Source organism: Scaptodrosophila lebanonensis, unplaced genomic scaffold (genome assembly GCF_003285725.1).
Source record: "Scaptodrosophila lebanonensis strain 11010-0011.00,11010-0021.00 unplaced genomic scaffold, SlebRS2 tig00000024-arrow-pilon, whole genome shotgun sequence".
Classification (NCBI taxonomy): Eukaryota; Metazoa; Arthropoda; class Insecta; order Diptera; family Drosophilidae; genus Scaptodrosophila; species Scaptodrosophila lebanonensis.
The window spans coordinates 6657950-6684301 of NW_022060538.1; the positions used below are offsets into that span (position 1 = coordinate 6657950).

General features: G+C 37.0%; 1 protein-coding gene across 2 annotated transcripts in view; it reads right to left on the reverse strand.

The window, feature by feature from the left end:
• LOC115620913 (formin-J) overlaps positions 1-26352 on the reverse strand; it is a 59162-nt gene that overhangs the window by 16845 nt on the left and 15965 nt on the right. Inside the window, exons 1-3 of one of the 2 annotated variants that reach the window (XM_030514409.1) lie at positions 17582-17695; positions 12058-12553; positions 11438-11942 (exon numbers count right to left, since the gene is read on the reverse strand). In XM_030514409.1, coding sequence (XP_030370269.1) covers positions 11438-11942; positions 12058-12553; positions 17582-17621 — 1041 coding nt within the window. In that variant the 5' untranslated portion in view covers positions 17622-17695. Of the gene's footprint in view, positions 1-11437; positions 11943-12057; positions 12554-17581; positions 17696-26352 lie in introns of those variants that run through there. The other variant, XM_030514408.1, reaches the window with a different exon arrangement.

The window sequence follows — 26352 nt, forward strand, 5'->3', positions numbered from 1 at the left end:
ATCATTTCTTCTAAAATATCTTGGTGCAAAACAAAACATGTACGTATTGCTTTCTCAAAAACTTGGAAACTTTGTGCAGTTTGTGATGTGGAAGTTTACTTTTCTTATAATATTTTAACGTATTCCCTACATGAACATATCATTAATCAGAGTCAAAGCAAATTACATCTTAATATGAAATCGTTAAAGTCGTCCTAACTTTTCACACACTTTTCTATTCTCCTATTGCATTTTCTGTATTTTGCAAACATGGACTACACCCTTGTGCAAATTATTGTAGCGTTACAAATGGCTGTAAATTCATAAAATGAAATCCATGTTCAGTTTTTAGTTTTACACTCAGCTGCACACACACAAACACTCACACACACACCCAAACACACTCGCACACTCCTGAGCACGCAAGAAGTTAGCCAAGTCGCAAAGCATTAGCAAGTTAGTTTACTGCCATTATTGCCAAGACATTAGACAAAGAAATCTGCAACAACAACAACAGCAACAACAACATGGACAACGGCAACATGCAAACGACAAGCAAATGAAAAAATGTGAGCCCAACAATGTTGTGCCATGTTTCCTGGCCAAGTTAATTGGTGACAGTGACGCCCTCGACATGATGCCGCCATGTTCATGTTCACGTCACTCTTGTCACAATTATTAACAAACTTATTGAGTGTAAAATTATATAATAACAATTTTGGTGACAATTGCAGTCCCATTATTGCCGCATTACTTTCGCTTTTCATTTTCTGTTCGGGCCAGATGGTGCTTCTTAGCACGAACGCTTCCTGTGTGAAAGGCCAACAAGAATTGCAATCCAACGAATGTATTTAAGCATCATGCTGCTCAGTGTTGCTAATTTTGTACCAAATAAACTTCTGCCTTTCCTGCAATTCCTCATTCTTTAAAGGGCATTTACATTTCTGCAACTTTATTTTTAGCCAGCGCCTTTTTCCACCACAAAATTCTATGGTTTATTTTTGCAGGTGCCAGCCAGGCATGCTTCAACGGTCGATGGGTTGTTGTAGTTGTGGCGGCGGGAGGGGAGGGAGGGGCGGTGCTATTGCCAGTGTCGGGACCGGGGGCGTTTGTTGGCCCAAAAGCCAGCCAAGCGTCAATTGCAGTCGCTGGTGAACTGCGATTGCGCGTCTGGGCCCGCCACGCAGATCATTAGTGTGTGTGGCCCCTGACAGGCACAGCGACACTCACACAAAAACAAACAAAACAAAACAAAGCCACTGAGTCGAATATGGAATACTCTTTGGAATAGATTTCTAAAATTGCCTCCCAAGGTATTGTATAACTGTGTTACATATTTATAGATGGGAACTAATTTCTATAAATTCGAATAAAAATACTTAATACTCTTAAGTTATGGTCAGACAGGCAAACAAATTTTTCAAATGTATTGAATATTATATCAAATGAAAGAATTATATACTTATACATAAATTAATGGAAAATTTTTGTTTCTGATAACATTTATCAGACAGATTTAGAATTTACCCAATGGGCCCAGATATTTGAAAATAAATTACATTTGGTGTCTAAATATTTCAGGGGGTGTAAAAGCTTTCCGTTGACCAATATCTAATGAATGAAATAGTTTAAAATGGTTTCTATATAATAATAGATGAGACACAAATAGTTACGAATATTGTAGTTTATCTCGTCATAATTGTAGAAATAATATTTTAAAACATCAAAGAAATATCTCATTCTATACTATTGATTAAATATTTTCGAAATATGCCAATCAGCTTAAAATAATATATTTTCAAAAAATTTGTAAATCTTGTATAGAATGAATGAATATTTTTATTTTAATAATATTGTTTAGTTGTTATTGTTGTCTCTTATAATAAAAGCTTCTCTAAAATATGGATGAAGAGGATAAAGCTAGAGGCTCGAAACTGTTTGCCCAGTATTGGAAATAAATGAACGTAAAGTCGAGTTCCTCCTATGATTGAAGACGCTTAGTATGAGAAACCACATAAGGGAATGTTAAAAAACAATGCGTGACAGAGAGAGCTATAAAGAGAGCCTGGTAAATTAGAGATAACGGATAAAAAAGAAACGATCTAAGAGAGGTACTCACACTTAAGTATTGTTGTTTTAATGATATCAATACCCTGTACCCAAGGGGTAAAAGGATATACTAGTTAATTTGCAATTAATTTAGTAAATCACCGTCCCATGAAAACAGATTATGTGCTTTTTAGATATACATATATATATTGCAATCAGTTAGACATGAATTCACTTTTATTCCCACTAAAGAGTGAACAGTGATCGTAACATTTACCTTAACCCTATTTATGTTTATCATTATTATAAAAAAGTCATACCTTCCTCAAGACACATAATACTCTTTTTTATAAAGTGCAGAATTGAAACAAAAAAGTTGAGGCACCTTCATCAGTAAGCAGTCGGAAAGGTGAGTCAATCCTGCATTGGTTTTGGTTGACTTCTCAGCCATGCCCGGGACCATAATGACGATGACGAAGACAACGACGATGACGATGACGACGACGACGACGATGGAGCTCAATGTCAGTGGCACAAGCCAGCGCGAAATTCATTTGGCTATTAATTATGCATGCCATGTTGGCGGCGCAACTCACACACTCACCTGGAACTGAAGAGGCCCTCTAACCAAAAACAAAAAAAAAAAACATAAAACAGCCTGGACCTGGACATTATACTCTGTGGGTGATATAATCGGACTTGGACTATGGCTGACATTGGTTCCACTGACTGATTTTGCATGATGTAAATAAATTGCTGGGCATGATGCATGCAGAAATTGTATTGTCTTGTAAATGGCACATTTTTAATTGGGGGAACAAGAATTGCGATTATACTATATACTACTATACAACAATTTTTTGGCTGACGTTGACCCCAAGCCCGAACGGCACAAACAAGCTTAGATGAAGAGTCACAAGTACAGGAAGCCAAAAAGAAAGACATTGTTAAGTTCTGGCGAAATCATTATCTACTATCTATCTAACTGGTATGTAATGCTAAAGTAGTTTGCTAGAGAGTTCATTAAACTTCATCAGCAAATCAAAATCTGCTAAGTCAGCAGTACACAAATCAAGAAACGTGACCATCTAAGTAAGTAAGCAAAACGAATTAGAAACGCATGCAAATTATGCGCAACGAATGAACAGCATCTTTTACAGCAACAACATAAATAATGGCAACATTCTGAAGTGCCAAGCCACTAGTTTGTGCCAAATAAAGTGAAACAAGTGAGAAGAATTGGAAAGACAGTCAGACAGACGTCTTGGACGGCTAAAAGAAAATGAGCTGCAAGATAGAAAGAACGCAGAAATGCGTCATGGCGCGTTCAAGGCCGTTTTATGAAAGCCATAAACTCATTTCATGCTTTGATGCATTTCTCACAGACGCCGATGGGCCGATGGGCCGACTCTGGAGTTTAGCTTTTCTGCCCAGCTCAGCAAAGCTCTTCTGTTAATGTGCCCCTTTATTTTATTACCAGAAAGGTTTTTTCACATTTCTTGCTTTTTGCGTTCATCATAAATTTAATTTGAAACCATAACGCTTGAAGACGCAGCACAACTCACAAAAACCACATAAATTAGCTGGCTGGATAGCTAGCTAGCTGGCATAGTTTGCTGTCTTGCTGGCTCAGTTTGTTGGCCTAATGGCTGCGCATGCGCATGAAATTGCGGCGTGCGCTTCATGTGCGCTGATTAGTGTTACTCCTGTTTTTCTTACCTTTTTGTTGCTTTGGGCTTTTGGCTTTTTTATGCATTGTATTGCATTACAAAGTTTATTACTTAATCATCAGGGGTGCCAAGCAACAACAACAACAACCACAATAACAACCACAACAGCAGCTGCAGTAACATAGCTGTCGAAGCCAATCACTGAACAAGCCACTGAGCGCGTAATTGTAACTGCGCTAATTGGCTGCAAGTATTGATGAAAGAAAAGCTGCAATTAGCCAACGATTAAGCCGGATCTTGAGTTAATGCAGAATCAGGATTCTAAGTTCAGTCGGCATAGGCACGTTAATCACTTTAATTCAATCGAAGCGGTCACAATTCTCAGAAAGTCTCTATCAAACACACACATTTCAAACTCATACTAAAACGAATAAAATGTTACTGTTGCGAGAACTCGACTCAAGTATACCCTGCTCCCTCATCACCCTTTGCCAGATAAGCTCTATTACAACGATTTTTGTTGAAACTTTGGATCTAATTTCCTTCGCACCGATATCAAATTAAAAGTTTGAACATAAAAGTTTAAAAAAGATAATAGTTCTATTTATTCTTAATTTCAAAATTTTGGACCCTGATTATTGTATATTAATGTACAAAAACAAAACAAGTGATTGTTTTCTCTAACAGATCAAAAGTTTTAAGAAAATATCAAAGACTACACATAACAACATAACTGGTAGGCAAATTGTAAAGCAAAAGTACTTGTACTTGCAGTTTTAATTTCGATAATAAATTTGTCAAATGTAGAATTTGTTAAATAGAATTAACATAATTGAGGATGGTATCATCAAGAATTGTTTTATTGAATTAGTTTGATCAATTCATCGAAGCTTTCTTACGCTTCGATAATTTAAATGTACTCTCCTTCATTCAAAAAAGTATGGCAACATATTTTTTACATTTTTGAAATAACAGGCATTTTAAGTACTTCATTTAAATAAGTAAATCGCCAAGCAATTTGCAAATGCTGTGCGTATTTTCTGCTCCAATTTATGGCTATTGCGTAATCTTCTGGTATGTCACTTTTGAAAGTTGAACTCACTAATAATAAAAATAACAATAATGATCGGTATGTTGTTGCGACCTTCAGCAAATAGTACAATAAATATTTACTTTCGGTTTAATAATAATTGAGCACAAAGACCGTCAAATAAATAGGTACACGGATAAGTTGAAAAAAACGTATCAATTTCTTTGGATTTCAAGTTGTTTCTTTTTTTTTTGCAATGCAAACTGCTTGGCAAGACGATTGAAAGCAAAAGCGGCCAACTAGCATAATTGCTGCATACACACGAACCAACACCAACACACAAATGTTCGCACACACACCCACCGCGCACAACCTGAATCGTTAATCATTCAACCGCAAAAATTGCTGAGGAAAAAAATCACACAACGCCAACAACAACAACAACATGCACATGGGAAATATCGGCGACAGGCCCCACCATAATTGTAAGCGAGTAAATTTAAATGTTTGTGCATTGGGAAAAACGAAGAGAAATAAAACAAAACAAAAGCGCAAAAACAATGAAATGACCAATTACTATGTCATTGGGTGCGCGCGCCTTCGCATCAGACATCGGTATCCAAGATAGTGATGTACATATACATATACGTCAAATAGGAAACATCGATAGTTATCATCTATCGATCACGTGTAGAGTACAAAAATCGATGGCAGCTAAAGCTCTTACCTATACACATAATACAAGTCCATGTACATATACAAGTATGGCTTTGTTTAAAGCCGAACTTGCAAAATAAACTCATTTTTCTTTTCAGTGTAGACGATTAAGCACAAAGTTTTATTTCCATATGTCAAGCGCTTACACGATGAGCCATATCGTGAGTTTTTTTCCTTTAAAACAATCGAGTAGAGAATCGCGTAGAAAATCCTGTAGTAAATCGTGTAGAGAAACTTGTAGAGCATCGTTTCAGAATATTATTAGGCTCTTTTATTAATAGTCGTGTTTTCGAAACAGACACATTTTTCAACGACATATTTTTAGTGAAATTATAGGTTTTAAAACCAAATTTATTTAACACAATTTATCCAGCTAATAAATCGGCATATTGAGAATTAAAATATAACATTGTTTAAAATGGGAATCCCACATGAATCAGCGACTTCCACATTTCCATTATAAGCCCACACATATGTTAGTGTAATAAATGTTTTACGAATCATAACATACTTGTATTTAAGTTGACTTACTTTAACAAAATCTATTTCTCTTCCCAAAATATTATGAACCGAATCCCATGAAGTAATTCTAAGGGAATGCAATGGAATCTGTGGGAATTTCAAATAGGAACTTCAGTAAAATGCAGCAAAAAATTTATCGCTTAATTCTTAATTAAGTAATCTTCGTTGTAAATAATCGGCAGCGATAATTTTATTATAGTCTCAGCAAATATAAAAGTAATCTAAGATATTTAGTTTTATATCAATACGAAAGATTAATAATCTACCTGGAAATCAAGCATTCTCTAGATTTACATCAAAGCAGCGATTCATTTGGGCTAAAGTCGCTTTCTTGGCCCTGATTATTTATTTAAATTGTCAAAAATACTTGCTACAGGAAGTAATGACGATATACACAAATTGTTTATTCGAAACATTAAAATGAATCACATAATTAATCAATAACCAAAAGAATAAAATTCATGAAACCAGTTTTGTTATGGAATTACTGACAAATGTTTGTACAACAAGACTAGTGTAATTAATATGAAATTAAAACCCACAGAACCTACTTATATTCATATTAACATTTTAAAATTTATCCCTTCCTACTACATCGATCTCCACAATTCATCACTAGCTGCAAATTGGTAACATACGGCGTCTACGCGAACGCGTGAAATTAGTCGAAGCACAAAACAATAGCAGATACTCGCAGAAGGGAGAGAGTGAGAAAGAAAAAATTGTGTGGTGTAATTGGTAACAAGACATAACAGCAACTATTGTTGTAATATAATTGTGGCGGCAACAGGTAACGGACTATGGAAAACAACAACGTCACAGCTGCTGTCACTTCCCAATCGACGACGCCCGGCCCAACAAAATGCCCAAAATTTCAACTCAATCCAATCCAAGGCACAATTTTTTCTTTTATTGCACAACTGGCATTTTTGCATATTGCCAAATAGCAAAATGGCTTAAATGTCTTGTGCGCTGCTTTAGTTTTGTGGCACAGAAATTGGTGCGCCTTAATCGGACTAGAGCAGCAGCTAACAGAAAAAAGGCCAAAATTGTTGCAACAAAAAGTCATTTAAACTTTGGCCAGGCAGGCAGGCACAAACGCAAAACCATTTTGTCAGAAGTTTCGAATCGTGGCTTGTCGGCGACGTGCCGCTCCTAGCATAGAGCATGATTGTTTCTTTTTTTTACACCTACGCCTACACATACACACACAGTTGTAGTACACATGCAGCTAGTATCTTAAAGACAAGTTTAAACAGGTTCTTTATATCGAAAAGGTCGCTGCTCGTTAGATATGGCAACTAAAAATGTGAAAGGTTTAAACTTTGCGCCTTATACGCTTTATGCTCTGACTTAAGCTCCGGCTTAGATTAGCCAGCTGGCTGAAAGGTGTTGGTAACAACTGTGCCACAATATGTTTGCAACAAGCGAGCTAGACTGGTTCTTTTTTTTATACATTGCGAGCAAACTAACAGTAAATAGTTACTTACTCGTATGTAATAGAACAACCACGTGGCGTATGATTAATATTTATACACAAATCGAACAATATTTGCAATAAATGTGTAACACAATAGCTGAGTAAGTTATACTTGCTTCGTGGCATAGAAGTAAGCCTAAATTTGATTGAAAATGTAATACAGTATCTTTATAAACAAACAAGTCATTCGTGCAAATTATTACTATTATTTACGATCATTAAATACTCGTAATTAAATTAGTAAGCCGAGAAAAAAGGTACAGTTTAGCTAGCCCCTTAAGAGTTTCCTGGAGATACTTTATGAATAAAAGTTAAAGAAAGAACAGGTATATAACTGCATTTATTAAGGTGGGAGCTTGAGATGAATTAAAATAATTGGATAAAATATAGCTCAGAAATGTGTTTTTCAAAGTATATATTTTAATGATCAATTCGTAGACCTTCCGAAAAACTAAAACTAATCTAACCATGTTCGTATGTATTTATATCACACAAAAAAAAACAAGCTACAAAGCAAGTGCATTACGCAAGCGCATAAAAATTTTAATTTATTTAATTGCAAACAAACAAATTAAGAAGAAAAAATAAAAGGTAAATTACAAATCAAGTGTCAGCGCGGCTCAGACAACGATTGCAATTTGCACGACGCTTGGTCAAGAGCAAAACGCGTCAAGCGCTTTGGCAGCCAACGCTGAATGGCTGTTGGCCATTTTCTTGGCTTCGTGCCCAGCTGGCTCTTGGCTGTTGGCTGTTGGTTGCTGGCAGTTGGCAAACGTGTCACAATTCCAACAGCCCATTCAGTCAAACTTCGAACGCATTGCAAAAATTTTTGCCGTGCGCATGATTTGATGTGTGGAGTGGAGTGAGAAAAGTAAAACGGAAGTAGGCTTTGGGCCAAGTGGAGCACCTGCCCACTCTCAAGTGTTGACAACAAACTGGGCGGCACTTGATTGGATCATTCTTTTGATATCTAGTGCTTAAGACTTTCTAAATAAAACTTCTCAAGTGCCTAAAATGAATTTATACATATACTCGTATATTATATTATGGGATGCTTGCCCAACGTTTCTGTGATAAAGTGCAATTATTACTGCTCCCTGCCTCTATCCATACTATCCATTCATCCATCCATCCATCAGTTTGTCTGTCGCGTCTCACAACAAATTTTCAAGTGCCTTGCCGACCATTTTCAACTTTGACAAAGTGCTTGGCTTCGTGGCCAAATGTCAGACCGCCTTTATTTTTTATCTCTCCCCCAACTCTCTTCTTCTTTTTCTTTATAATATTTTTCACTGTTCGCCGCTTTGAGATATCGTGCTTAATTGCTTTGCAAATTTTGTTAAATGAACAAAAGCTTCATTTCATTTGTTTTTTTCGCTCTGTCGTTGTTGTTGTTGTTGTTGTTCTTGTTGTTGCTGCTGCTTCTGACCTAATGCAGCTCATTTGAATGTTTTATGGACGTTTTATTCACTTTAAATGAGCGGCAATGTCAGAGTTCAAAGCGCCGTGTATTTAACACGCACAAATATTCATGAACTCTTTGACTGTGTGACGGCGACCATAGTTTGAAAAGTTGCTTTGCCTTTGACATTAGTTTACTTTCTTTTTCGTTGAGCGGAAGATCTGCCGTTATGGCAGGTCTTGAGCAAATTACAATAATAAAAGCGCGCCCATCATCAGGCGGAAAAAAAAAACAACCGAGAATCGAAAATAATCGAAATTGGTCGATGGTGGGGTGAAGGAAGGGCAGGCGGCAATGCACACCTAGGCTAGCCATCCGTCATTGCAACGTCAACAAAAGTGGTAGAAAGCTGCAACTGAAATGCAACTTTTGGTGGCGACTACCAAAACAAAAATTAACAGCAACAATAGTGCATACGTATAATAAAAGTAAAATGTGAAAAATGAAAAAGTGAACGAAAGCAAAGATATGAAAAATGTGCAGACGAAATGTGGAGAATTTTTACCAGTCAATTATATTTATATGCGCCGGCATACATACATACATATGTATGTACGAGTATAAGGTAATGTGAAATTTCTTTAGAGTGAGCCAAGCACACACACAGATACACACACGCACACACTAGGAGTGTGTAGAGAGATGGACGTGAAGCCACTTACACACACACTTATAAATATGCATTCATATTTCAAATCATTTCCGCCGTGCCCAAACCACAAACACATTTCATGAATTCTACAGTGAAATTTGCCTAAGAACCATTCTATTTTCAGTGAAAATGCAACACTACTTAGGCAGTGAAATAAAAATATATTATAACAAATAAAATATTGCTCATATAACACAAAAAATTAAATAAAATAAAATATTGCAGCGCGTTTACATCACAAGCTTCCCTGACATTTCTTAATCACTATAGACGAAATGTTTGCATTCCCTGCAAAAACGACTCAATTCAAACCTATTTTTTCCCTTTGTTTCTACGTCCAATTACAAATGTTTAAAACCTATTTCCCTAGAATGAAAATGTTGATTTGTTGGATAAGACAAAATTGGGTCAGCTATATTAACCTTTTAGAATCATATATTCTTCTAATCGAACAACTAAATTATTTTACTATAAAATATGTTAAATTAATAACTATGAATAAAAATAAACTGGAGACAAATAGATTAGAAATAGGTATTGTAGAATAATGTGGTACTATTATTGAACGTGTATTAGAGTGGCTTTAGATTGAAATTAATAATGAATCAATGGAAGAGATCTTACAGAAGAGACATAAATGGAACATGAGAGAACGCTACAGTCGAGCAAGCCCGACAGTGTAATACCCTGTACCCAGGTAAACTTCCGTCACTGAGTTATATGCGCCCAAAGCAGCAGCAAAAAGAGAAAGAAGAAGAGCGAACTTTTTGCTGCAGTTTGTGGGGGTTCTACTGGCGAGAATTTGTTTCGCTAATAACTTTTCTTAGAATTGACAGAATTGAATAAAATTTTAAACAACAGAAGATAATTTATAAATTATGTGTGCAAAGTTTGGTTTAGGTAGCATTTAAAATGTAGACGCTATTGACGAAATTCTGCAGCGGGGGAAGGGGGGGAAAATTAAAAAAATAAAATAAACTCGTCCTTACTCGGATCTAGGAGAATCTGGATGCCAACTTTGGTTATTCTAGCTTTTATAGTTTCTGAGATCCTCGCGTTCATCCAGACGGACAGACGGACGGACAGACGGACAGACGGACGGACATGTCTAGATCGATTTCTCTCGTCATGCTGATCAAGAATATATATACTTTATGGGGTCGGAGATGCTTCCTTCTGTATGTTACATACTTTGCACAAACCTAATATACCCTTTTTACCCTATGGGTACAGGGTATAAAAATTAAGTGCTTATATAATTACTTCGTAAGCAAAAATCTAGCTGAAGTATTAACCTCACTTTTGGTAACAAGAATGTAGTAGAAATAAACTTTGCCTACGATTGGCCAACATTATCCATTAGTGACTTGTCCAAAACTCAGAGAGCGCCCTGGTAGTTAAGTGAAAATGTTTTATCCGAGTTACTTAGAGGGATTAGAAGTCATGATGTAGAAAGCTATCTAGCAAGTGCAAGATAGATAGATAATGCCGGGCGTGCTATTGTATTTGCCCCATTTCAATTCTTTTTATTATTTATTCATTTACAAAATGTGTTGCTTCATTTTTTGCTTCAATTATGAGATCCCTAGTTCACAGGAATCATAAACCTTATTACTATTCCTTTACTTCCAAACGTAAGTGTTCTAGAATAAAAGTGAATGCTTCAATTGTGTGATTTAAATTCTGGCATCACACTTTCTCAACACTTTCAATAGATTTATTTCCCTTAAGTGTTTTTCACTGTTCACTGTTTTCACTTTAATAGTAGACAGTAGCAGAATTTCAGTGGCTTTATGGCCACATTTCTCATGCAAATAACGTGCCCAAAAGTCGCTTTAAGTTAGCATAGCTTAAGTCTTAAGGCCAATCAACTTACCATTTCCTTTCTCAGCGTCGCTAGCTGCGCATCCAAGGTGCTGCCGTTGGTGGCAAGAGGCGCTGGCGATGTTGCTGCTGTTGTTGCAGCTTTTACAGGTGAGCTGTTAGCTGATGTTGTTGTCGCTCCTGTTGTTGTTGTGTTTGCTGCTGTTATTGTTGCTGTTGCTATTGCTGTTGTCGGTGCTACTGCCGATGTTGTGTTTTCGCTTTCATTTGCATTGGACGCTGTTGCTTTTAACGCCAGAGCCGCTGATTTATCGTTTACATTATCGTCGCTATCTTTAGCGGGGAGCTGCTGATTGTTGCTGTTGTTGTTATCACTATCTTTTTGGATTGCTAGTTTGTTGCCGCTACTGCTGTCGTTCTCCTTATTGTTGTTGCTGTTATTGTTATGTTCAAGCTGTGCATCCACATCGCTCAAGAGGCCAGAATCGGAGCCAAGCAATTTATTAAAACCGCTGAGACTTTTGGGCAATGGAGGCAGGCCGCTGATGGACATAACGCTGTAAGATAAAACATAGGATCGATATAAGTCAATGGATATTAAAATAACGGTACCCCTATGTGCATATAATTGAGATCTACTTAGTTAAGAGTCGATATACCCATCAACTGTACCTGCGTTTGGGACCCAGATAGCCATAGCCTCGCCAATAACCAATAACGTTCCCATCACTACCATAACTATCATCGTCTTCCTCATCCTCCTCATCGCTATCATCGCAATCATTCTGTATGACAAGCGGCAACTGATCTAAGCCCACTTCGTGCTCATGATTATCATCGTAATCACTGCAGGTGGTGGGCGTGCGACCGCACCAAGCCGCCTGATCAGGATCCCCATCAATTTCAGCGTCTTCGATGGTGAAGATGCCATCTTGAAAGCGCTGATACCATTGGGAAACATACTGAGCACTTGGGGCAAATGGCCCGAAGGCGCTGCGACACTCCTCGAGTATTTGGCCGGGATAGAGACGCCGTCGAAACCCAAACAGTATGCACTGCTGAAGTTCGCGGGCCGTGGGCGCGGGTATGGGCGAGAGAAAGAGTTCATCCAGATCTTCGGACATTATGTGTGTTTTGAATGTGCGTTTAAAACGGCTGATTACATTAGCTGAAAATTTGACATTGGTAAGAGAGCATTTTTCACACATTTTCCATACGGAATTCTTAAAATTTTTGAACAGATTTTGAGAACAATATAAAAGGCAATGCAAAAACAAACACATACGAGTACATAACACAGGAAAAAACAAACAGCAAAGCAGAGATGAGCAGAACAAAGCACAGGCATCCAAATTAGACCAGATCGGGGAGCTTTGGATATTGGGTTGGTTAGCAAACTGTCAACAAGAATTTGTTGGATGTTGCGACGCTTTTCTCACGCAAAGAAACTGGCTGGATTGTTCGTGTAGTTAGTCTTGTGGCTGTTGTTGTTGCGCCACGGGCATAAATTCAAACGATAAGCTGACAACAATGACATTTCAATCTTGGCTATTAGCCGCACACGCACACATGCTTGCACATGGATAGAAAAAATGTGTATATAAATGTATAAGTTGTATGTATGTACAGTCTAAGCAACTCACTAGAAACCAAACCAGTAACGAAGGCCAGCAGCCATGACTGTGTCTGATCTCAAAGATGTGGAAGTATATACATATCTGTGTGAACCATGGGCCCTCACTTAAATGCTACAAATTGAAATAACTTCAAGAAAATTGGTTCTACAATATGTTTTTTGTGATTAAAAGTCTTCTTTACACTAGAATCGGAACTTTTTTAAAAATAAATTTAGACATAAAAAAATTTTTACTAATTCTCTTAATTTGAAATATACTTTTGACTGATTTCTAACAAAACTATTAAATATTATCTTATCTGTCAAGCAAGCTTTGAAGCAACAGTATAGCATTAGAGTATAGGCAAAGAAAAAGATCTTTTAGTATAGTAAAATACTTAGTTGGGTAGTTTTGACATAAATATAAGTTTCCAAAATTGAACGTAAGCCAGAGTGCTTATATTTGAATTTATTTATGCTTTCAACTTCAAAAACAAATAAAAGTTATAAACCCCCAAATCCATTTGAAACCAGCTTTGTTATTTAAAAATTTCAAGCCCTTTATTCATTTTATTAAGCTTATCTATTGAAGATTAATGGAATCTTTAGAACTGAACTTTACAGTTAAGTGATTTTTCTCCATATTCACAAACCAGATTTATTGAATTCATTCATTAAAATTAAGCGACAAATGGAATGGATTATTCAACTATTCTTCATGTAAACAATTTTATTTTTTATTTTTCCTACACCTAACTATCCAACAAAAAACTATTTGCATTTTCATAATGTAGATGCTCTTTCTAAGAGCCCTTAAGATCACTATACTTTTGATTTCTTCAACATCTAGCTTTGCAAGACAAAAAAAATAACTGTAGACGCTCTAAAAGCCCTTAAGACAGCCTTTTGTTTTCAACACATTTTTAATGGCCTGAGGCCCACTGTGCAGATTGTATATCACATTGCAGAACTGTAGCCGTGGCTTAGAATGCCAACAGAACGAGTCTGACAATTTGTTCATATCGAACAACTGGCCCGTTTCATCAGAGGCCATAAAGTCAGGCAAGTTATTAAGACGGCATTGTCAATGCGTCGCGTCGCGTCGCGTCTCGTCGAGATGACTATGACTATGTTTTGTATTTAGTGTTAGCAATAGAAACGTTTGAGATACTTTTGTTTCCAAACTGACCCAGTTACTATACTACGAAGGCAGACAGGCCGACAGGCTGGTAGGCCGGTAGGCCGGTAGGCAGGCAGGCAAGCAGGCAAATCAAACGCATCAGAGAGTCGCTACTCAAAAATCGTTTAAAAATCGACAATAATCTCGCTTAACGGTAAATGCTTGTAAAGCCTATTCGAACGGGCTATCGACTGTAAATCGACTGCAATTTGCGGCTGCTACCGCAACCAAAAAGCTACACTTAAACATCAACTGATATTATGTAGCAGTGCAATCATTTTTCACCATCATTTCAAGATTTATCGGTCACGGTTTGGCATAAAACATTTACTATTACTATTGCGGTCTGCTCACTAGACGCTTGGCTGGCTGCTTTGCTGCTTTACTTGCTAATACAGTTTGCAGTTCGGGCCGCTTGTTTGGCTTAATTTGCAGTTTATGCGCCGCGCGTATGCCACAAGAAGTCGCAGTTGGCCAAGTTAAGACGTACAGAGAGCAGTGACAGCTGAATTGTCGGATTGGCCGTTGCCGGAGCTATTCATGAGACCATCTAGATAAATGTATTATGTATTAAACTTCGCTAATTGCTTGCTGCGCGATCCACAGTACTATACGTTTGTGCAATCGCTAATTTGTGGGAAATTGAAATTAAAGCTCAGCTTCAATAGTTGGGTTCGTCAGGGTTCTGACGATTTCACTCAAGATCGAGATCATAAGTGTGTTAGAAATATTAAATTTAATTTAAGTGAGCAGCCGCCTTTTTCACTTACTTATCGATCATAGAAATTGTGTAATAGCTTCCTCGGTATTTATTTCTTGTTATGTTCTGATATGTTGTTGTATTTTCCTGATGAACTTCTAGCTGCCAAAAATCGCAACAAAAGCTCCTCAACAAGCGCGCACTTGAGACAAAAGCAAACAAAGCCAGAAGCAAATGCAGACTAACTGACTGACAGCATCGCGAATGTGACGCCCATTCAACTCGCCATTAACTTTAATAATAATCAACAACAATAACAACAAAACATCACAAAGAAGAAAACTTAATTTAGCACGTTCAAAATGTTCAGTTCAAAATAAAAATAACAAACAATGAACAATCGACAAAAAGTAAAAAGAGACAGCAGCTTAATAAACAAAAAAATAAATGTATATAAAATATTGGGAAACATAATAAGTCTGGGAGGTATGATTGCAACATATTATAAAGATTTTAGTTAAGCAATAACAAATAACAAACAGCTTGTAATGTGCATGATGAGCGGTAGGCGGCACTTGGGCCTGCCTCAAGTTCATTAACAGAAAGCCAAAATGAATCTTCGGAGTACCTTGGACATGGCATGGATACTAGATGTGGCTCAGATCAACAAACAATTTCACCATCGCACATTCGAGCACTTATGTATATCACATTGGAAGACAAGTGCGCGTAATTATATGGTAAAAGCATCTTTCGGATACATTCACATTAACATTTGCTCTGCATTGAACTCTTTTTTTTAGATTTGTAATATTATGCAAAGCCCATGTGGGCTTGTAGCCGCCATCGTGCTGCTATTAATTAGCCCAGAAATACCTAAGTATGTACAGATGTAGATGGACGAGTAAGTGTGTGTACACTGAAAACAAAAAGCAACTAATCTGCACAAGGCAGTTCAAAAGCTGGAAATACATTTTTCATCTATTTCAAGTTTCTATCGTATATAGAAATGGCGAAGCGAACAATTAGACAGTTGGGCAACGGAGTATGTTTGATTTTGAAGAGTCTACCGTATATCGTATTTTGTACCACTTTGCAGTGTAAGAATTTGTTTTTCTGCAATCTATGTGTTCACCTGTTCTGCTCTTAAAAAATTGTTGCACTTCTGAAATTGCATCCACTAAATAGCCACTAAAAGTTTTGGATTTTGATTAGAAAATATTTTTCAATACTAGCTTTGCTATTACTGCTTGGTAGGAAATGGGTGAAGGCTATTGAAAAGGTATATTTTTCCATTTTGTAATATAAATTAGTTCAATTTTTAGGACCTTTTCAGTAATCTTCTACTGGGTCCAGCATTTAAATTTGTCTTATAATAGACGCTGTATTCCAACTTTGATTTAAAGCTCTACCTTTTTGGAATAAGTTACCAACTTTGCTGACGCTATAGTAACGGTCAGACAAGCAAAAAAAGTTGAATAGAAAGGAAAATCAGTTCATAAATAAGTCTGTTGCAGCAGAAAAGTATATTTTTATTTAAAATTTTCATTTTTTAATTGTATAGTACTTGTAAAATTTTGCAAATTTGTATGCTATTTATTTGCCTGTCTGCCCATAGCTTTGCATTGTTTTAAAGAGTTTTTTTCGCACTAAACAAATAAATGATTCCATAACATGTGAATAGGTTTCTCCGCTCTGATATGAAAAATAGATTCAATTTTTTGCCGTGTTTGTTCAACAAGTTCATTAGCCTCAATGTTGCTGCCGAATGTCCGCAAAAGTCTTGAACTTATTGGACTTACTATAAAACATACAATATTTATGTATGTACGTCTCAGCTATAAATCTTTATTTATTTATGTGGCAGCCACTCCATATGGCAATTGTTATTTCTAAATCGAGATTTTCTGTTCAATATTGATATCACTCCATGCCGCTTATATGGCAGCTCAACGACGCCTTTTGACAATTTGCAGCCCACACTCAAATTCGAATATTTTAATTAATTAGTAGCGCACAGTTTACAATCTTGACCAAAATGGTGACGAGCTAAATGAGCAAATGAATGAATGATGAGCGATTTGCACAAATGTAAAGTAAAGCTGTGGGATGTAGCACATAAATCAGGGAAAGTAGCACTACATATACGATGATCTCAAAGAAAAAGTTTTCCACATTTTCACGATCGGACCCTTTTTTGAGAGCAAGCGCTCGTCTTTGCCGTCGACAGCGCGTAAGGTCAACATAAAAATATGTCTCTACTTATATACTAAATGTTTTAAAATAAACTCGACCGCATGTCTATATGTCTGTATGGCGGAGTGTGCGTGTGTGTGTGTGTGTCTTTGTCGCTGCTCTTAATTATGCAAAATGCTGCTTTGTTATCAATCGAAACACAACAAAAACAACAGCAACTACTTGTACAAAAAAATTACGACAACACAGCGTTTGCAAGCAAACTACATTTTTTGTTTTGTTATTCCACACACACACGAATCGCTGCACAATTCACATGAAACTGTTTGATTGTTAGATTGTTGTTAGATTTCAGATTTGCAGCTTTAGCGCAAGCTTAGCAACATTTTTGATATGCGAGCACATATGCTTGGATTTTCACAGCTACTATTTAGGTTGCAGGGCACTCGTTTATTTTTAAGTTTTTATTTGCAATTGGCGACCATTTTTTAAGTCGCGTACTCACTAATAATTGTTTGCATGAACAATATGGGAAATATAAACATATAATTAGATTTTGTTATTTCAGTCAGTGCGATGTTTATTTTTTATATTTATTTTCTTTTGTGGGCAGGCCCGACGACGCTTTTCCTAGGCGCTGAGAAATTCGCGTGCTACTAAAAGTCAAACGTTGGCGACTTTTTGCCACGTAGCAGCATTGCTCGAGAAGAGCGAGCGGCCAGTTCCGGCAGAACCGACGACACTCACAGACACACACGCGCACACACATCTATACATATATAAATTTAAGGAAATTCTCACAGAGCACAGAGCAACAAAATGGGAAAATTAGAAATCAAGACAAAAAGATAAAAATATATAAGAAATGCCGTCTATTGATTTAATAAAAATAAATAAACAGGGTATTCCGTAGTGCGTTGTGTGCCATTGACACAAAAAGGCACGTGTAATTATTTTCGTTTTAAATTATTTACTGGATTTTTTGCTACACTCCTTAAGTTCCATTTATTCTCTATTGGAAACTCGCAGTACAAATTTAACATTTCATCACATGTTTTTGTTAAAAGAAATTTAAAATAATAATTTTATTCCACATTTATACAGAAACAAAATAAATTCCTTTTAAATATCAACACTATGAACGATAAAATATGTCCAGATAGAACCAAAAACTTAAAGTAAAAGGTGCCCACTGTTGTATACCCTGTACTCTCAAAAACAAACAAGTTTTTGATGCTAAGATTGATGTTGGCAGTATTGAAAAAGACGGACAAACGAACAGACGGACAGACCGATATGACTATGTGAATTCATCTAGTCATATTGATTATATATGGTCCATTAAAAAGAGTCACTTCTAGCACAGTGTAGAAAAGCTTCCTAAAAGGCATTGATATAAGATGTATTGACAAAATTTATTACTTTAAAGAAATAAATTATTTCACTACAAAATGTTGACATACAAATTTAATTAAAATATAAATCTTCATTCTATTTTTGCTACAGCAGTTAAAGGCGTAAAAAGAAAATTGGATTGCCCTCTGGTTTTAATAGGCCATGAGAATTTTTCGCTGACACGAAACTAAATTATTGTCCTCTAATTGCTCAGCACCCTGTATATGCGGCAACACGTCTCTATTTTTAGACATAATAACAAAATAACACGTTGTTTCGATCGCATCTCCTACATACGTGCCCCATACATCATATTTGCCTTTTCCGACTCTCTTCAAGCCTCCCAGACACGAAAAGAAAAGAAAAACTGTTCAATGAGCCAAAAGGTACATCGCACAACAACCAAACAAGAAACACACACATACACAGTACTACACACGTACAAAGAAAATTATGAGGCAGTAGAAAGAATTTCTGGCACAAGCATTTTTCATGTTCGCGAGCATCTCATTCAAAAGATTTTCCTCAACATGAGGCGTTTGCGATGCAATCCGATGATGACGCCGCTGTCAAAATTGTTTGTCTGCCTTTGGCCCCAGCAGCGAAGGCGGCACGACGACACGGTGGCAGGAGCAACATCGTTGTCGACAATCGGACATATTACGGTTATATATAGTGAATAGTCGTGCCCCTGCTGCGAGCCGCGTTGAAAGCCCGCGTGTGTCTTACTATATGTGTTGAGCATTGAATTGGGAGCGTGTACGAGTACTCGTGCGGTCGTCGTGTCGCATTTGAAATATATTGTATAAAAATAAACTCGGAAAAGTGCTCTACGCAACGCACTAAATACCAGAATGCTATACGGACTGGCCGCACAAAAATAGTTGCAATCATGCAGGTGGCAAATGGGAGCAGCATTTCATAAGTATGGGACTGATGGCTGCATTTCTTGCCCCAAGAATGCGGCGATGCGTCAGTGAGCATCATAAATCTTAAAAAAATATTTATATACATATATGTATGTACATATATATAAGTATAAAATTAAAACAGAGTCATCGAACGTGGCAAATGGAACTTGTGGACTTTGCGATTTCACGCAAAAACAACAGCAACAATACGTGATCATAATATCAATAGTTGACCTACAAATTTTGTGCGCAAACATTTGTTGGTTTGTTTACTAAAGGTTTTTTTTTGCCGCCTGAGACCAACCGTACGGGAAGCCATATAAATTGTTTACTTGTCACTTTGGCCAAAGCTCATTGTGGCTAAAAGTGGCTGCTCATTGTGTGCTTAGTTCGATTTAAATAAGAATAAAGTGGTTGCTGTCTGTCTAAGCCGCCTTTCTATGACGGTGCCCCAGTGCCAAACCGCAGCATGCCACACTAATGAGGTCATGAAGCTTTAACTGCTAAGGCTGTGAAACAGTAGCCCCCGCCCCAAACCGCCACAAAGTCGCACACACACACACACACACACACACACACACACACACACACACACACACACACACACACACACACACACATTCACACACAAAGAGGCACAGGGAGACCCACATTTAAAAGTTATGGTCGGGTCGGTCATTGTTTTGTCTCTAAACATTCAATGCCAGCTGGCAACGCACTTTAATGGTATACCCCTTTTTTATGCGGCTGCTGTTGTTTTTTTGAGAAACCCCATTGTGTTCTTACTAGCTTATAATTAAGTGAGAAGGCGAGAAATAATTGCTAGTCACAACAACAACAACACAACTCTTTTGAGAATGGTGACCATTACACGCATACCTAAGAAAAAAGAATTGTTGTAAATAAAAAAAAACCATAAAAATAAGGTCAACTGGCTGCACTTTCTTAGCCATTTAAATGCGTCACAACATTTTCAATGCACGTGCTACCTACGCCCTCACATTTCATCATACAAACATTTTGCATATGAAATTGTTTTCATTTTCATTCGAAGGAAGGGCCACAACCCAACCAGCTAACCAACCTACTAGCCGACCAAGTGGCCTGTATTTACCAATCCGTCTATATGTTGGGTTTCTAAGCTTCTTTTTATTTTGTTTTGTGAAATTTTCTACACTATACTACAATACTAATCAAATGCAAATGAGTTAGCTTGTGCGCTATGATTTCAGATTTCTCGCGATCGGTTCGTCGGACTCGGTAGAAATAAATTTTGTTTATTTCTATTTGACTACGATTAGTCTCAGTTTTCTCTTTCAAAAAGCGAAATTTTTGGTGTGCTTTTGATTTTTGCTTTCTGATTAGTAGAACTACCCAAGAGACCAGACCAGCTGAGCTTCCAACTGCAGAGCTATGATGAGCTGAGCTGAGCTGAGAGCTGTGTGTGCCACCTTTACACAAATATTTGTGTTTATTTTTTTTTCCTCTTAATTTATGCAGCTTGTCGCCATCGTCATTTGGTTGGCTTTTAGCGGCGCTACAACAACGCTCTTAGAAGTCGCCCGTTATTGGAGTTTTTGTTGTGGATAGATATGTTGGAGCTTGTTGTTTTCTATGCAGTACACACAAAAGCGAAAGTCGTCTTGTAATATATCAAATATGGTGTATTATATACATGTCTAATGCGCTGGCGAAAACAAAATTTCCAACTAGCTAACATGATAGTGTGCATAGATGCGGGGGTGGGCTTAAAAGTTATTGGTCTTGTTAAGAAAGTACTTCACAACCGAATTGAATCTGTACTTCTACATTTCGCAGATGAGCCGACAATGTGAGATATAATTTAAGAAGTGATTATAATGATTATTTTTATTATTGAAAATATTGTAGCCTGCATATATTGATGGTTTATGTATCGTAAATCATCACATTGAAGAAATGAAACCATTATTCTTAGTGTTAGCCACAATGAAGATTTTACCGTACAGTTTATCTATCTTAATTTAACTTTCAAGACGACACACACCCAATAAATTCGACCATTTCGGCTGCTCAGAAACAAGACACATCTATTGCATGAAGACTGCTTCAGTAAAGTCCAAAGACCCATATGTATGTAGAATTAAAATGACTTTAAATGTCTCTGACTGCGAAGAAGCTTTTACGCAGACGAAAATATTTTCTTAGCCGGTCTTAGGTAAATCGAAATAGGCAGTAGCCTTATGGACCATTTCATAACGAAGTATAAATATTTGATATACAAAAACTGAAATTGAGACCAAAAGGGACCGAAAAACGGCAAACTGATTAATAGAAATTTAACAAAATCAATAGTTTAGTTAAAAGAGCAATAAACAAAATACACGATAAACTTTTGTAAGCACTTTGGACAAATAAGAAAGGCAAAAATTGTATTTTCTAGCCTCTGCCGATTAGTTTTCAGCCCGTTCTCGCAAATGCCCCTATTACATACGATATTTCTATTAAAGAACAGAGCACAGCAGAATAATCTATTTGGACATTTCTTCATTAATGTTTCATGCGTTCGCAAAAACTTAGCGTAGGTTTGTTTGGTTCAAATGGGCGCCTACTTAAATCGTGCATTAAAAAAAAAAACTTAACAAAATGTTGCACTCCCTCATTGCCCAAATTTTGAACCATAAAATGTGCCAGCTAGAGAAATTCCTCATTTGCATATGGCCAACGAATGCTCGTCCATTTGGTAGCAAGAAACTTGAATTATGAACGCGCACTTGACTAGCTTTTTTGTTTGCACATATTCACAAGATATGAATCGGCAAGAGCATATTTTTAATGTTTTTGGTCCAAAACAAAATCATAAAGTTCAATTACGCTGAGCACTCGAAAAGAGCTCGGAAAACAGACGAATAAAACAAGTGAAATAACAAGTGAGGCAATGTTTTGGACCAATGAGCATGCGCAGCTTCAGTTGGAGTCAGAGTGTCTACCACTTGAGATGTGACGCCGACTGTGGCAGCGCCAGCACAGAGTACATCACACCATAACATACCACACAGTACAATTAAAGTTTAATCATGGCTTTAATTTTAATTGCTAGGCTGGAGAAGGTCGTCTAGGGTTGACTCAATTAGTGCGCATGACCTTAAAAAGCGGTTCAACTGACACAATGCACCGCCAGTTGCTCCACTTGCCCGATAATCGACTTTGCAGGGAAGCTGATTGACTGTGCAACCCATACACACAATCTGTTACAGTTGTCCAAAGATATCGAAGAGCACTGGACATTGGACACCTGGACACACGACACGTTAAGAAAATCGACCACAAAAACCAACAACGACTTGCTGACAAGTGAGTTACATACAGGCAGACAGACAAATGCACAAATAAACAAGTTCAATATACCAGTTGGATTTTGTATGGATGGGTCTATGCAGTGGCTCTCTGGCACATTTTTGAGGAGGATTTAATAACAAAGTGTTGCTTTCTTTATGAATGTTTGAATTATTATACTTGTACGGCAAGTAAACCAGAAATAGAAGCCCAATTGGATAAAGAACCATGAAGACACTGCAGAGAAACAAGCAAGAGAATCTAGCAACTTATCAGAGAAACTTTTTGCGAAAAAGGTATTAAATCAAATAGTGCAGCTAAACATAGCAGAAAACAAAATCAGATATCAGAAAAACAAGTTACAATTTATTCACTATTCGCTTTAAAAGAGCTTTAAAAATATTTAAATTTGGTTTATTTATTTAAATAATCTATATATGTCTTACTGCTTAGAAGTGATTGAAACGTTGTCAAAGCATAAACAACTCAAAGGAATATATTTCATTTTTCTTTACTTGCGGCTGCTAACCAGTTTCTGCAAACCAGTTTGTTTTCTAAGAAAAACCTATGATAAGGTTAAAATTTAAAATACCGCGTATAATAATAATATATTTGTTTCTTTAAAAGTTGAATATAAAAATAAACAAGGAAAATAAAAGGTAAGAAACCTGCTGACCTTAACTGTCCTTAACAGCTCGAAGAAAACAACACGTATGAAACCCTCTTCAGTACAGAGCTGTACCAGGAGGACTGGAGCTACAGTCTACCCTGTTCCCAATAGTTAAAATACCGGACTGGCTAATAAACCTTCCTCCAACGGATCAGTGATTCTCCACCTTAAGCTTTAAGCTATTGTATTATTTAAGTATTTTAATTTGTTATTTTAATTTAATTATATTTCTTCATTATCTTGTATTCCTTTTTCTCTGACTACTCTTTGCTATGTATCGGAGCATAGCTGGCCGTTTGGCAAATAAAATTCCCCCACCGAGTCGGATTCGTTATTAGACAGTTTTGTTATCTCTATAGGCTTCGTTTTTCTTCAGTTTTATATAGTATAAGTTCTGTATTGTATTGATTTGTTTTTTCTCAAATCGACAGCTGTTTGTAGATAAAATAAATAAAATAAGTAAAATAAATAAAATAAAATACCAAAGAACTTCTGGTTGAGCTTTATTTTCTGTCCTAATAGATGTGTGATAGGCCCCCTTAAGGACTTTCCTGGACGCGCCTCTGCCATGCTGCTCTTGCTCAAATAAAACTGAGTTTGGCATTAATTACGACAGTTGTGGTTTGGTGACCAACAAGGCGGAATTTATGTTCCCAAAAAACAAAAAACGAGCATTTTCAAATTTGAATTTTGTGCAAAACATCTCTCGACTCCATTAAGTGGCCAATTGCTTCCGGTATGTGTGTGTGTGTGTGCTTTTTGGTAACATTAATTGGTGCGGGCTTGGGCAATTTGGCGCAACCGTGTTGCCACTTGCTCACCAAGTGGATGCTTGACAGCGTCAGTGGTCGGCGGGTCTCTGTCTCTATCTCTGCATTTCGTAAGCGGCTTGAGTTTTCTTTTGCTTTTCGCTTCATTTTTTGGCAGCGAAAAAAAGAAAGATACGAAATATAACAGTTAATGTTATAAATTAACGCAACAACAAAACAGAAAAATGTACCAAAAAATTATACTCAGTTGGTCGATGTTGGTCGCAAGTCGCGACTTTAACATCTGCAAGAGGGGACGCACGTATGTGTGTGTATGTTTATGTAAGTCGTTGCAAGCCTACGCGTCTGCCACGTCTCGCCGTGGTGGTCATAGTGGCCGCTTGACATGCACGTCCACATCCATTTCCAGGTCGGAACGTCTACTGGTCGCATTGGCCGTTTGCCGGTTCGGTTTTGGCTTTAGCTTTGGCTTTGGCTTTTTGGCCATTTTTCCGCATCTGCACAAAGCGGCTGCTCTTGTTTTGTTTTGTTTCTTTTAAATTTTCAGTTTTCGCTCTCTTTTTTTTTTTGGTGGCCTCCTCACGTTTGATGACTTTGCATGGAATTAGCACGAAGCCTAATTAGTTAATGCCAGCATTTGTTGTTTTTGTATTTATTATTTTTTGTTTTTTGTGTTTAATAAATAAGGAAGTTGCGCTCAAACATTAATTACACGTTTGTCTTTATTAATTTGTAGTGCGTGCCTTCTGAAGTGGCTTTAAAAGTGTTTGAATCTTGGTTGTTGGTGCTCTCATAATATTGTTGTTGGAGGCATAACAAGCAATTATGTTGAAAACAAAGGCAATATACGAATACTATGCCAACACATAGGCTTCAGCTAATTTGCGGTTGTTTTTATTGCTGTTATGACAATAAGAAATACGTTTTTATGGACTTTGGTACATTTTAACCTTCTTCTGTTTATTTTCGAATCGTACGTACGAACGTACTTCAAATATTTGTATAGTTTCCAAAATGTTACGGCAGATAGAGAAATCTACAGAACAAAGCCAAGTACCGTTGCAGTCAAATAAGAAACAAACAAGCAGAGGAACAAGAAGACGAAATTGGGGAAAATCTACTTGAATCGTAAGCAGTTTCTCTTGCTACCTCACATAATTCTCAACAAATATCAAAACAAAAGCGCACAGCGCCGTGCGCCCAGCGTAGATCCCTACCTAGCGTTCTATCAACCCGAAACCCATTAAACCGAGCGCTCTGGATCCGGCAGCGCAGTGGGTTTCCAGTTGCCACTGTGCTGCCGGCTCCATCTATAAATTACAATCAGTTACAGTAAAGTGTCAAGATGCTTAGCAATTATGATGATTATGACGAGCACTTTGCCTCGACTCTTCGGTTACATTTCTTGTCTGGTCGCGTCTCTTCTGCTACACTTTGGCAGCACAGCACAGTGGTTTAAATTTGTTTAATAAACAAAAATGTTGAATATAGAAGGTATATATCTGAAAATCTTTCAGTTCAGTGAATGTTGGTTCCACAATTTTTTAAGCACGATACGCGATCTATTTCAAAAGTCACTGAGTTAATATCGTTTTTTGGTCAAAATTATATTTGATTTTTTTCTAATTCCAGCAGTCTGACAAAATGTTGATGCCCTTTAAATAGTTATCTAATTCCTTAAAAGAGGTATTTGTTTTTTGACTTTTGAGGCCATGTCTTGGGTGTTTGGAAATAGTCAAAATGATCCACTAGGAGCCAGATCTGAAGAGTATAGTGGATGGGTAGCACTTGCTAGGGCAATTTATTCGATGTTATGAAATACACAATCCCCACATATGGGGATTTAAAAAGGGGATTTAAAATGAACTAGGATTCCAAACAATTTTAAAACTTATAACAATTATAATTATTATTGCATATCAGTATTGAGATACGAATATAATTTTTGAATCAACATTCCTGAATACCACAACTAATCAAGAAAAAGTTTTAAATATTGAGATGGAATTTCATTTTATTTAAGTTTATCAACAATCTCTGAAATCCAAATCAGACATCATCTTTTAACACTTTTCTCTAGTGGAAGTGCCAATCTTTTCCACTGTGCCTGTCAGCTGCCAGATGGTACAGGCAGGTTACATGGCTCTGCGCACTTTGTGCTACTTATTGTCAGTTGCTTTTGCTGTCAACCTTTTTTTTCCGTCTTCTTCGACTT